The sequence below is a fragment of the Eucalyptus grandis genome, chromosome 5 (assembly GCF_016545825.1).
Source record: "Eucalyptus grandis isolate ANBG69807.140 chromosome 5, ASM1654582v1, whole genome shotgun sequence".
Taxonomy (NCBI): Eukaryota; Viridiplantae; Streptophyta; class Magnoliopsida; order Myrtales; family Myrtaceae; genus Eucalyptus; species Eucalyptus grandis.
Window position 1 is genome coordinate 10,983,773 of NC_052616.1, and position 11,876 is coordinate 10,995,648.

General features: G+C 45.9%; 1 protein-coding gene and 1 pseudogene across 1 annotated transcript; one reads left to right on the forward strand and one right to left on the reverse strand.

Annotated features, from left to right (window-relative positions):
* Positions 1–299: 299 nt before the first annotated feature.
* On the reverse strand, positions 300–1,734 carry LOC120293611 (probable receptor-like protein kinase At4g10390). The gene is made up of 4 exons (XM_039313307.1): positions 1,674–1,734; positions 1,363–1,608; positions 598–1,032; positions 300–547 (listed from the first exon to the last, which is right to left on the reverse strand). The coding sequence occupies exons 1-4, from the start codon at positions 1,732–1,734 to the stop codon at positions 300–302; spliced, it is 990 nt and encodes a 329-aa protein (XP_039169241.1).
* A 3,763-nt stretch (positions 1,735–5,497) lies between these two features.
* LOC120293612 lies at positions 5,498–8,799 on the forward strand (annotated as a pseudogene).
* The last annotated feature ends 3,077 nt before the right edge of the window (positions 8,800–11,876 follow it).

Genomic DNA, 11,876 nt, shown 5'->3' on the forward strand with positions numbered 1-11,876 from the left:
GTCATAATATTAACTTTTTTTTTAGAAGAAACAAAAAATATTGAAAAATAAGTCAAAAGGGAAAAAAAAAAAGGTGCGCGCACAAGGAAAAAAAAAGGAAGAAAGAGAGGGGAAGAATTACGTTGCTTTCTTCCTGATTTTGATGGATTCTTTACGCTCGTGATTAATTCAATTCGATTTGATTTCAAACCTTGCACATATAGATCTTCACATAAACATAGTTCAATGTTGGCCACAGATCATTAGAAAATTCACACATTGTACATGTAGATCTCCACACAAACATAGTCCATGTGTGGCTACAGATCATTAGAAAGTTTATGCCTCAAGTTCGAGTTCATGAACGAAATTGAAGAAACCTTCTCTTTCATCATCTTCATCATGCAGCTCGCTGTCGGCCTAACCAGGGTCGACTCGTCGAAACACAACCTCGCTAGTCCAATCAGAGCCCTCGCCTCTTCCACGTTGAAATCGCCTCTCAATCTCGGATCCACCATGTTCGTCACCTCACTAACATCCATACGATCGACATCCTTAGCCATATGAGCTGCCATCGAGGCCAAGACCAGTCCCTTGTCCGCGCGAAACGCCTCAAACCAGTCACGAGCTCGAGGACCAAGACGCCAAAGCTATAGATGTCGTTCTTCTTCGAGGCTATTCCGGTCCTCAAGTATGCCGGATCGGTGTAGCCCGGAGAACCCATGATAATATTCTTTCTCCTAACATAAGGAGATGATGAAGGCAACGACGAGGGTGGCAGTATCATGGAGGAGAAGCCCATTTTCGCGGATCCGAAGTCGCAGAGTTTGCAATTGGAGTCGCCGTCCAGTAAAACATTGGAGGATTTGATGTCGCCATGGATGATGTGGACGATGCATCTTTCATGGAGATATTCGATGGCTTGCGCGAGCTGGAAGGCGATCTTCACGCGGCTCTTCCACGGGAGAGTCGAGCGCTTATTGCCGCTGCGGCCGTGGAGGCGCTCATAGAGGGTTCCACCGGAGACATATTCGAATATAAGCGCGCCTTGATCTTCATGAGACGAGATGAAACATAAATTAATTACATATAAAAATGTTCTTATAATATTTTTAGATGAGATGATTTTATTGAATAGCACTGAAAATCATTTCTGCTAATGGTAGTAGGATTACTATATGGGTATATGCAGTCAACATTTACTTACAAACTGATAATATATAGCTGAAATTGAAATGCAAAATTGTCAAAATCTCGACCTTGCTCATGGAAATGATTTTCTTACGATTCAAATTTCACTAACTCAAAGTAATAAAGTTTGACAAATATTTTCGTATTTTGTTAATTAAATATAAACTAGGTGCATAAACGAGCGACGCCAACCTGCATCATCGCAATAGCCGAGGATCCTGACGATGTTCTCGTGCTTGAGCCGAAGCAGCAAGTCCAGCTCTGCTTGAAGGCCAGGCTGAGCCGCTCTCCGCCGCCGCAGTGGACTTTGACGGCCGCGGCAGCGGCGGAGCCTCCCCGCAGACGGGCAAACGCCCCATGTACACGGTGCTGAACCCGCCTTCTCCAACCACCACCGAGAAGCGCCTCGTGATCCTCTCGATCTCTCCCCACTCCAACCTCTTCACGGCTGCTGCCTCCGCCGCATCGCCGCACCGTCCCGAGCAACTCTCCCCGCCCTCAACGTGGACGGCGGCTCGGCGCCTGTTCAGCAGCTTGGCAGCGGAGGAACTTCACGATGCCCATGGCTGCAGATCTGCGTTTCGGATCGAGTCAAGTCCCTTCGTGGGTTGGTGTCGCTTTTTAAAAGGGGAAGAGTCGGTGAATTATGGAGTATACTTTATGGTGGCTAGCTACCGGTGGGGCTCGCGGCAGTGGTTTGGTGCGGCTCAAAGAGAAGGAGCGAAGAAGGCTGGCGAGCGAGAGAGAGAGAGAGAGAAAGAGAGATGGGGCCAGACGAGGACCGGGAGTGCGTGCTAGCCAAGGGACAAAGAAGATCGACGGACGGACGGACGCACTGTTACTGAAATCCTCTGACGAAACAAGCACGCGCACGGACGCTTTGTTTTTGCCAGATTCTTGTCTTTTTCTTTAGGTTTTCTTGGGGCCCTCGTGCGGTGGGCGGCATGAACTGAGCGGAAGCAGCGGAGGGCAGAATCGGACAGGCGGGATAAGAGTCGGAAGGTGGTGTCCTTAAAGCTTCTTGATTAAGATTGGAGGGTGTCTTCATGAATCATGGGGTTGTTAGGGCACCATTTGACTCGGCTTTCTTTAAATTAAAGTGTGATTGTGTGTGCACTGATTCGTACACATGAATGAAACTTTGTACCTATTCTATGATTAAGGAAAACGACACTAATGATAATTGAACTTTAATCGAATATATAATATCATCCGCTTTTTAATTTGTTCTATATAATTCCCGAACTTTTAAAGATTTTTATACAATATGAGAAACACATTAAATATTTAGTGATAGTTCATGAGCCAAATTGAATAAATTATAAGTCTAGGGACGATGCACTTGGCCAACGTTTAAGGACTTCATTGCACAAATTAAACGTTTAGGAGCATCTACATGACATATGAATCAAAATTTAAAATCTGTTATTCTCTTTGTGATTAGGACCCTCTCTCATCCTCGATGCCCGTAGCTCCTAGGGGCAATTAGCATAAATTCTAGTGACCTAATGCGATATAAAGCATTCGAAATTTAATTAGTGGATAGGCCGGCCATTTCCATCACCAGCCTATATCGAGAGGATAAATTAAATCGAATCTCTATATGAAAATTCGGAGGGTGGGGTTTGTCGGCAGGAACGTACACGCATGTAGACACATTGATTGGTCGATGCTAGACGAGAAATCTCAGAGTCTACGAACATGGGGAGGAAGCCAAAATAAAAAAATTCGGGCGAGTAGAAAAGAAATATGAAGTGGTTAGGACATTAAAGAAACAAAGGATTTTAGTCGATAATTAATTCTCGCTAACGAAATTGTCGGTCGGTCGGCAGAAAAGCAAAGTTGCTCACTTTTTACTGTCTGACGAAAACGTGAGTGGCGTTATCAACTTGGAAAACGTGGGTTTCTCTTTTGCACCGCTCGCTCGGGTTGGGGAAACTTTCTCCGTTGGCAATCGATCACGTTTCTGGGGCTTTCAAATTTTGAACGATCTAGTTCAGACCAGAGGCGTCTTGGCCTAGGCAAGAAAGCCATTGCCAGGCTTGCCCTAGCTCGGTCGGGCCTCGTCTATGGTGGCGACAGTGACACTCACCAGGCAAGGTCACCCCGCCTAGTGACTGGTTACTAACAAAGAAGAAGAAGGGAAAAATAAAATATACTAAATTTTGAAAAAAAGTACTAAAATATTATCTAAAAATTGTTGTAATCAGCACCCGATAGTATCACATACAAGTCGTTCGATGTCCACATCATTAGTTTTTATCAAAAACGTAGCAATACTAATTGAATTGATACTAGATTAAAAGGTTTGGACCAAATTGGCACAAATATAATAGATTTAATATTTTTCTAATGCTTTTGTCTTGGTTTGAAACTCTTTGTCGATGGTGGTCGAAACCAATCAAGAACTTGGACCAACATAGACCAATCATACTATTCAAAGCTTTGAAAATAATTCGATCCAAGTCACAAATCAAATTGAAATCTAACATCCATTTTTATTTGAAGAGGTAATTTTAAAAAGTCGATTCATAAATCAAATTGATTGAATATTGGCGGTTCGATATAGTTCTACTTCTTTCCGAACCAATTTAATTTTTTGTGTGATAATTATAATTTCTATTTTTATAGTAGCAGAGATAGGAGTGAGTATGAAAAATAAAGCAGGGAAGATTGGAAAAGAAGTCAAAAAGGGGGAAAGAAGGCGAGCAGACAAGGAGAAAAGGAAGAGATCGCGTTGCTTTCTTCCTGATCTTCTTGAATTCTTTTTATGCCCGCCCGATTAATTCGATTCGGTTCAAATTCACACCGTCTTTCTTTTTGGGTTGTTTTATATTTTTCCCCCGACCATTTTACTACAATCCGTTTTACTTTTCCATCCAAATCGAACCCAAAGAGTTGCGTACACCCCTCATAGTGTTTCCGTTAAAACCAAATCTTTTTTGACCAAAAAAGGCCAAAGCTTAACTTTGTAAAAGTTAAAAAAAAAAAAAAAAGAGGACGAGCGAATGGGGAGTTTCGAATTTGTGCGTGGGGGACGGAATCGGTTTGGCAATCGTACCAAGGACGATCACCTTTATGTGATTTTTCTTACTAATTTATTTATATAAGCTCAGTCAGTACGCCATTTTGAAAATAATTTACAAAGTTTCAGGCCGCACGACTCGAACTCGAGCCTTGCCCATACACATTAAGATTCCAAACCTGATAATGAGCTACCCACCTGTATCTTATGCACATTTTATATACGAAATTAACTCACCTCAATTAAAAATGGCAGGTTGGACTGGTTCTACCGGCTGAATGGCGCAACAATCGATTCTGCTCCGATGGCCGTCTATGGTCCCGTTTGGTTCGACTTTCCCATGGAGCTTTGGGAGCCCAAGGCCCATTGGGAAAAAAATTTTACGTTTGGCAAATATTTTTGGAAGCTCATTTGCCAAATGTGAGTATTCTCACGCTGAAACCTAATGGCTTTTGGAGATGCAACTTCCACTATTCATCACGTCACTATTCATCTTTTTCTTCCCTGCCCATTTTCTTCCTCGTCTGAAAGTCGCGCTTCTCCGACAACCACCATCGCCGCCTAGGATTGCGCGTCTCCAGTGACCACCGCCTGGGGTGGCACGACCCACGACCTAGGCGACGTCGCACGACCCTTAGGTGGCGTCACCTGGGTCGTGCGGACCTTAGGCGATGCGGCCTGAGGTCGCGCGGACCTTGGGGGGCATCGCCTAGCGCCTGCAAACTAGGCGATGCCACGAGCGGCCAAACTGACCGCCGAGAAGCCTCGCATGCGACCTCAGGTGACACCGCCTAGGTCGCGGCGCCACCACCACCGCCACCACTAGCCGCTCCCCCACAATTTTCCCCACTCTGGCTACATCTCCTCCATTTTCCTTTGTTCTTTTTTTCACCTTGAAGTTACTTTGCAAAATATACACAACCAAATACACTTGCTTTCACAAAATGCCCATTCACTCAAAGATACTTTTAGGAAATAGCTTTGCATTCCAAAGTCGAACTAAATGGGCCATACGTCGGTACGGTTTGCAAAACATTGATTATCAGATGAAAATTGGACGCACACGGACAAGGCTTTTCATTCTGAAATATAAGGCCCATAAAGAATGGCCACGCAAATGAACTTGAAAGGGTATCTGTATCCAAGAATCAAGGCCTAGTGAGGTTAGCGGTAATGCGGTTCGGATTGGCCGCCGATCGCGGACCGAATTGCAACCAGATCCAAAAGATCTAGTTGGTACTCGTAGAGATTCGAGGGGTGCGGTTCGTTCTAGTAATCGGGGCTATTCTACAACGGCTAACGATGAGGTAATCAGGGGCTGTTTGAGTGCCTGACTAATTCTAAACACCTCATGACGAGGGGCGGAGCCAAACGTGCGAAATTATTTTTCGATTCCGGAAATGCCCTATAAGAGATTTTTTTTATTTTATTTTTTATTTTTTGGGTGGCCTATGGGAGATATAGAGGAGCCTAATTATAAAATTGGAGCAAATAAGATGCCTTGCTAAGAATTTTGGAATTTAAGCGTGTGAATGATAATTGTTCCGTTCTAAAAATAAGTTTATTGTCAAAAATATATTTTATTTCTATTCATTGACAAATTTCTAAAGAAAATACGTGTTTAACGCTACAAAATTTATGTTCTTGGTTCTCTCTTATGAGCAATGGCAAGTGGACGGCAGCAAGTGGTCGTGATGGCAGCTGGTGGGTTGTAGTGGTCAAGCGGTAATGGGTGTATAGTTGATTAGTAACAAAAGTGAGTAATGACAAGAATTTTTATTTTTCATTTTTGTTATAATTTTATTTTTGATTTCTATTCTTAATTTATTTTAGAAATACAATAATGAAATTGTATTATCAAATTGATTTTTATTTTAAATCTATTTCATGAATAGAAAATAAAAAAAATAGAGAAACGGAATAATTATAATGTGCGTCTTGATTTGCAGAAGTGTTTAACTTTTCTATCTACGTTGTTCGAGGGAGATGTTTTTAACTTCTTAATTATTAATTATTATCCCTTATTCCGTCTTTTTGTTCGGGGGTTGCACGCCCGACCAAAATGCATCCGTTAAAGTCGAATTCGACGGTCCTTAGCACATGCAGGTTTTTAAATATTCTTGTCCACTTTGCCCCCACAATCAATCAAAATCCATAAAAAAAAAAAAAAAAGTACGAGAAAGAATCACACACGATTGGAATCATGCGACTTTTGCGCTTTTCGAAACCGATGAAAGAGACCGGACCAGATGTCCCCCCTTCGCAAGCTTCCTTCCCACGCCCCGACTTCATCTCGACCGTTAAACGCCGCTCCGGTCCCATATAATCCGACGGCCGGACTAGAGCGAGCTCACGTAGGACCGAACACGCGCGAGCCCGGCTCGCTCACTGACCCGCCGGACACCGCGGCGGCGGCGCTGCTCCCCGTTCGAACCCGTCTCCCGGCGGCAGCGGCGGGCCCCGCGGCCGCGGCGGCGGCGCGGGTTCCGACGTCCAAACGCCGCGACGCGAAGCGGAGGGGGCTCTGTTAAAACAGGCGCTAAACCGCATTCCTCTTTTTCAAGAAAACGAGAAGAACGAGCGCGATTCTCGCGCTTAACCCCCTCTCTCTTTCTCTCTCTCTCTCTCTCTCCTCGAACCTCCTCCTCCTCCTCAGTCCCTCTCCTCCGTCTCCGGCGCCGGCGCCGGCGGCGACGGCGGTGGCGGCGGCGCTCCCTCGCGGCGGGACCGTCGCCCCCCTCCCTCGCTACCCCACCCCTTCCCACCCGGAGATGAGCGTTGGCGGCGATGGCGACGAAGAAGGTGCAGACTCCCCAGCCGCCGCCGTCGTCTCCCCGGACCACCGCCCCGGTGCCGCGCCGCCCGGCCGCGCGGGGGCCGCCGGTGGAGGCAGGGCGGCGGCACCGGGACTGCGGTCGCGGTGGCCGCGCTCGTGATCTCCACCGCCGCGTGGCTCGCGCTCGTGTTCTCCGGGACCACCGCCCGGTGCTGGCACCGGCTGACGCATTTTGAGGAGCCCCGCTCCGTATCGTGGCGGAACCAGTACGCCTGATCGCCGTCGCCCCGCCCAGTCTCCCCGTCCCCCGCCGCCGCTGCCGCCGCCGCCCCCGGCGCCTCCTTCGTCTCCTTCGCCGCCGCTGCCTCCGGCGTCCGGCAACGGCAGCCTCTCGGGAGCGAGGCCGATCGCGGTGGAGTTAATGCTGCACCACATACTCTTCGGGATCGCCGGATCGTCGCAGTTGTGGACGCGCCGGAAGGAGTACGTGAGGCTCTGGTGGCGACCGAGGAAATGCGCGGCCACGTGGCTGGACGAGCAGGTGCCGCACGACGACGATTCGCTGCCTCCGATCATGGTGTCGGAGGACATCTCTCGCTTCCGCTACACGAACCCTACGGGCCACCCTCCGGCCTCCGGATCGCCCGTGTCGTGGGGGAGAGCTGGCCCGGGGCTTGCCGGACGTGTGGTGGTTTGTCCTGGGAGACGACGACACCATCTTCAATGTCGATAACCTCGTGGCTGTTCTTAGCAAGTATGATTGGTCTGAGATGGTTTACATCGGCGCTCCCTCGGAGAGTCACTCCGCGAACACTTACTTTAGCCACAATATGGCGTTTGGTGGCGGCGGGATTGCGATTAGCTATGCATTGGCCGAGGCATTGTCGAAAATTCAGGATGAATGTCTGGAGAGGTACCCAAAGCTGTATGGGAGTGATGATAGGCTTCATGCCTGCATTTCCGAAATTGGTGTTCCCCTGACGAGGGAAAGCGGCTTCCACCAGGTTTTTTACTTCACTCAATTCGTTTAGAGGAGGATAATTTAGTTGTTTCATGTGATGGAGTTTGAATTCACTTGAAAATCTAGCCGATGTAGAGTAATGTTTGATGTTCTGGCAGTGGGATATCCATGGTAATGCGCACGGTCTTCTGTCGTCTCATCCAATTGCCCCCTTTGTCTCGATTCACCATTTGGAAGCTGTGGATCCATTCTATCCAGGGTTGAGCTCTTTGGAGAGCTTGAAGCTATTTACGAAGGCTATGAAGTTAGAACCTAGGAGCTTTTTGCAGCGATCGATCTGTTATGACCAGGCACATCGTCTCACATTTTCAGTGTCGCTGGGTTACGCTGTTCAAGTGTTCCCAAATATTGTGTATCCCCGTGAATTGGAGCGGTCAGAGCAGACTTACGTCGCCTGGAATACGATCAGTCACAGTAGTGAGTTTGACTTGGATACCAGGGTCTCGTTAAGGTCCCTCTGCAAAAAACCGATTCTGTTTCATTTGAAAGATGTAGAACGAAGAGGGGATGCTATGGTGGGCACGTATACGCAAGAAAGAGGAATAAATGATCTGAAAAGGAGAGTGTTCTGCTTTCTGCGGTCACCCCCCCTGCGTAATGTGCAGATTATCAAGGTCACAAGTTATCCACCGGAAAAGAATTGGCATCTGGTGTGTTTTCATTTTCCCTTCTTAAACTACTGGTGGAAATTCAATGATTCCTTGTTTGTATTTTGCTGCTAATGTTGCGTTCTGAAACGTTCTTGGACAGGTACTGGCCGATTATGTTGCCAGACAGACCAAATTATGGGTGACACTCTCAGTTTAACTGTGGGCCAATGTGAGAGTGGAGCTTTCATTCTGTCATTTGATAATGTGTGACTGGTCTATGGTGGTACTGTCCAGGAATCTCTTTTGTCGAGTTGAGGAATTGAGTAGAGAAGCCAGATCCTATAATGACCTTCCAGAGATTCAACTGCCTCCTGACTTTCATGGATTAACAATTACTGACTTCTGGTCTGTTGATTAACTGATTATGCAAGGTGCAGTCCATGTAGGAGGCCCATTTGTTCTATGCAGTTAGGTTGATTGAGTTGAAGATGTTTGTGCGAACACTTATCTCCGGATTACATTCTTTGCCTTCATTTTGCTAAGAAGGTTTTACAATGATGAATGAAGATTTAGCATTTCGAAATTGAAATCACTGTTGGTATGATAGATAGAATGCCAAAATTAGCAATGTTAGCTTCCAGGTATACATATTTCTGAGATTTTTTGTTCTTATAGTCATTTTCCAGTAAAGGGTGCTTGGGGGAAATGCATTGTCCATCTTCTTTCTTACTGGTGTTTGTGCCTCGACAGAATTTTCTATGTGGCCTTGAAAGCATATACGTAGACAAGGAATGTTTTCCTTTTCGTGATGGTCCAATGGTTGGGAAATAATTCTAGAAACCCAAAGATGCAAACTGGCTAGAAAGTTGCAATGAGAATTTCTTGGATATTTGACCCTGGTTTTTTCCATTTGACAAATGTAGGAAGTAAGCAAAGTAAATAGGACCAAATTGTGCTGGCTATATACAGGCACTTCCATTTACTGACCATAGTTTGACCAATGAGGTACTTTTTGAGCTAGATGGTAATGTTACGAAAGAAATCAGAAAGTAGATTTCGCAGCTAAAGTACTGCCTACATTGCTTTTCCCAGAGGTTGATACTTTTGAGAAAAATTGATTTGTTATCTGGTGATTATATTTTCGGTTGAATTTAGATTGCAAGAAATATTGATGCAGGATAAATGCGCTTTTGACCAATTGAGCCAAATACTAGATAGTATCGTTTCCTTCCTTCTTTCTTTCATTCTTTTTTTCCTCTGGCGTGGAGGGTGTTGGTTGTGGGTGCCTTCAGTGGAAAAAAAGTGATTAGATGCTACCTCTTGACAACTTCCTACTTCCCAGTGTGGACATGTTACCGGAACCCTAATTGTGGATGCAGGATTAGAAAGTAATTGGCCCTTCTGCACGGGCTTGTCGAGCACTTGTGACTGAATATCAGTATATTATAGAAACATGGAAGATTCAGGACTTACTACTGCTGTATAATGTAAGCTGATCGATGCAATTTTTGAACTTTCTTGTTGTTGTCATAAGATTCCTCTGGATGCATGTATTCTTACATTGCAGACGAGTTGTTGCTTATCGACCCTCTTTCATTGACTATATGTTGCTGGCCCTTCTTGGTCCTCTAATTTTGGTAATTGTGTGTGTTAGGAGCTGACTAGAACCAGTTGTTACAGCATTCGCTATAGATCTGTTTTGGTTAGATATAGCTGTTTGTGTTTTGCTTTTGCTGGTCTCGAACCAGGTGGTAATCTCTTTCGTCCACCCGAGTGTGACTGAGTTAAGAGCCGTACATCGAGTTAAACCGAGCCTATGATGGCCTTAGAACACAATACTTTCTTCTTCGTACCTTTTCCCATCAGAACACAATAACAGTGATCTAATTTTTTGTTTCTCGCCTGGTTCTCTCCCTCCTCTCTCCGACCCTGGCCTTAGAACACAATAAGCTCTTTTGTTCTTTTATTTTTGTCTTTTTGTTTACTGATTAACGTCTCTGATGTAGATACTTAGTGAGTGTTGCAAACTTTTTAGCTTCATACCAGGGAATAAGTCATCATTTCCTGCCAGCCTATGAACTTCCTATTCTAACCATGCCATGCCATTTGGACCGTCAAGAGCCTTTGCAAAAATTGGGGCCCTCTAGTGATATCTGAGGATGTTGGCTCCATTTGGAAACTGCTTTGCCAAGGGTCTTTGGAGGCTAAAGGCCTGGGCCATAATTTTTTCACTTGCCAAAGGCAAGCCTCCTAGAGCTGAATGCCCAAGGCGCTGAATGCTAGCTTTGAAGGTAATAAAATATTTCTTCCAAAATTGTCCTCATTAATTTTTCGTTTTTTCGACTTTACCCTGACAACTATTCATCATCTTCATCATTCCCTTCTCTCTACTGAGAACACGGCCAGCATCTATGCGCAGTTGTCGACAAAGGATAGGTGGTCCAGTGAAGGGCAAGTGGTGTGGCAAAGGATAGGTGGTCTGGCTAGGGTCTCACGACCCTCTGATGAGGCTCACTGCACGGAGGACGCTAGCAACCCAGATTGCGCAGATTTGGTCGCGCAACTGGGTCGCGGCGACTAGATTGCGGGCGTCAGCAAACTTTGCGGTGCAGGTCGCATGATAGCTCGACAAGGGTCGCGCAAATCGAGATCTCGCGATTTGGGTCGCCGACTAGATCGCGAGATCCCGGTCATCGCGACCCTTGCCGCTGTGTCCTCCGTGACGTGACTCTAGCCGTACGCCACCGCTTCGGCCTCGCGCCACCTCCCCTCCGCCGACCACCTACCCTTCCTCGGCGATAATCGGCGAAGCCCCTAGCCGGCCAACTCTCCATTCCCCCCCTTTTTTTTAATAATAAAAGCCTTTTGCAAATTTAATTTATTCAAATAGTATTTTGCTTAAAGATACTTCACAATAAACTTTCACAAGTATGATTTACCAAACACAATTTGCATTTTGAAGAACCCCTTTAACCAAGTTGTTCTTTTTTACATTTTCTTCAAGAACTTTCAAAGTCTTCCACACACCCATTGTCTCTTAAAAGCTCATAAACGCCATTACAGGCCATTCGGGTATGAAGGTGTCCCAACCGTGTGTGCCGACCTGAGGTTAGCGGAAGATATAGATGTCCCAGGGAGCGCATCTCCAAGCTGCAGGCATGATGCTCTTCTCTTGCCCCCCGAAGAAGAGGCGTACATGACGAATGCAGTAGGGAGGTTACAACGAGGTGTGATGATTCAATCTGTTCTTAAAAGAGGGACTTCGACTAGTTGATATACGGCCTGACCAAGGAT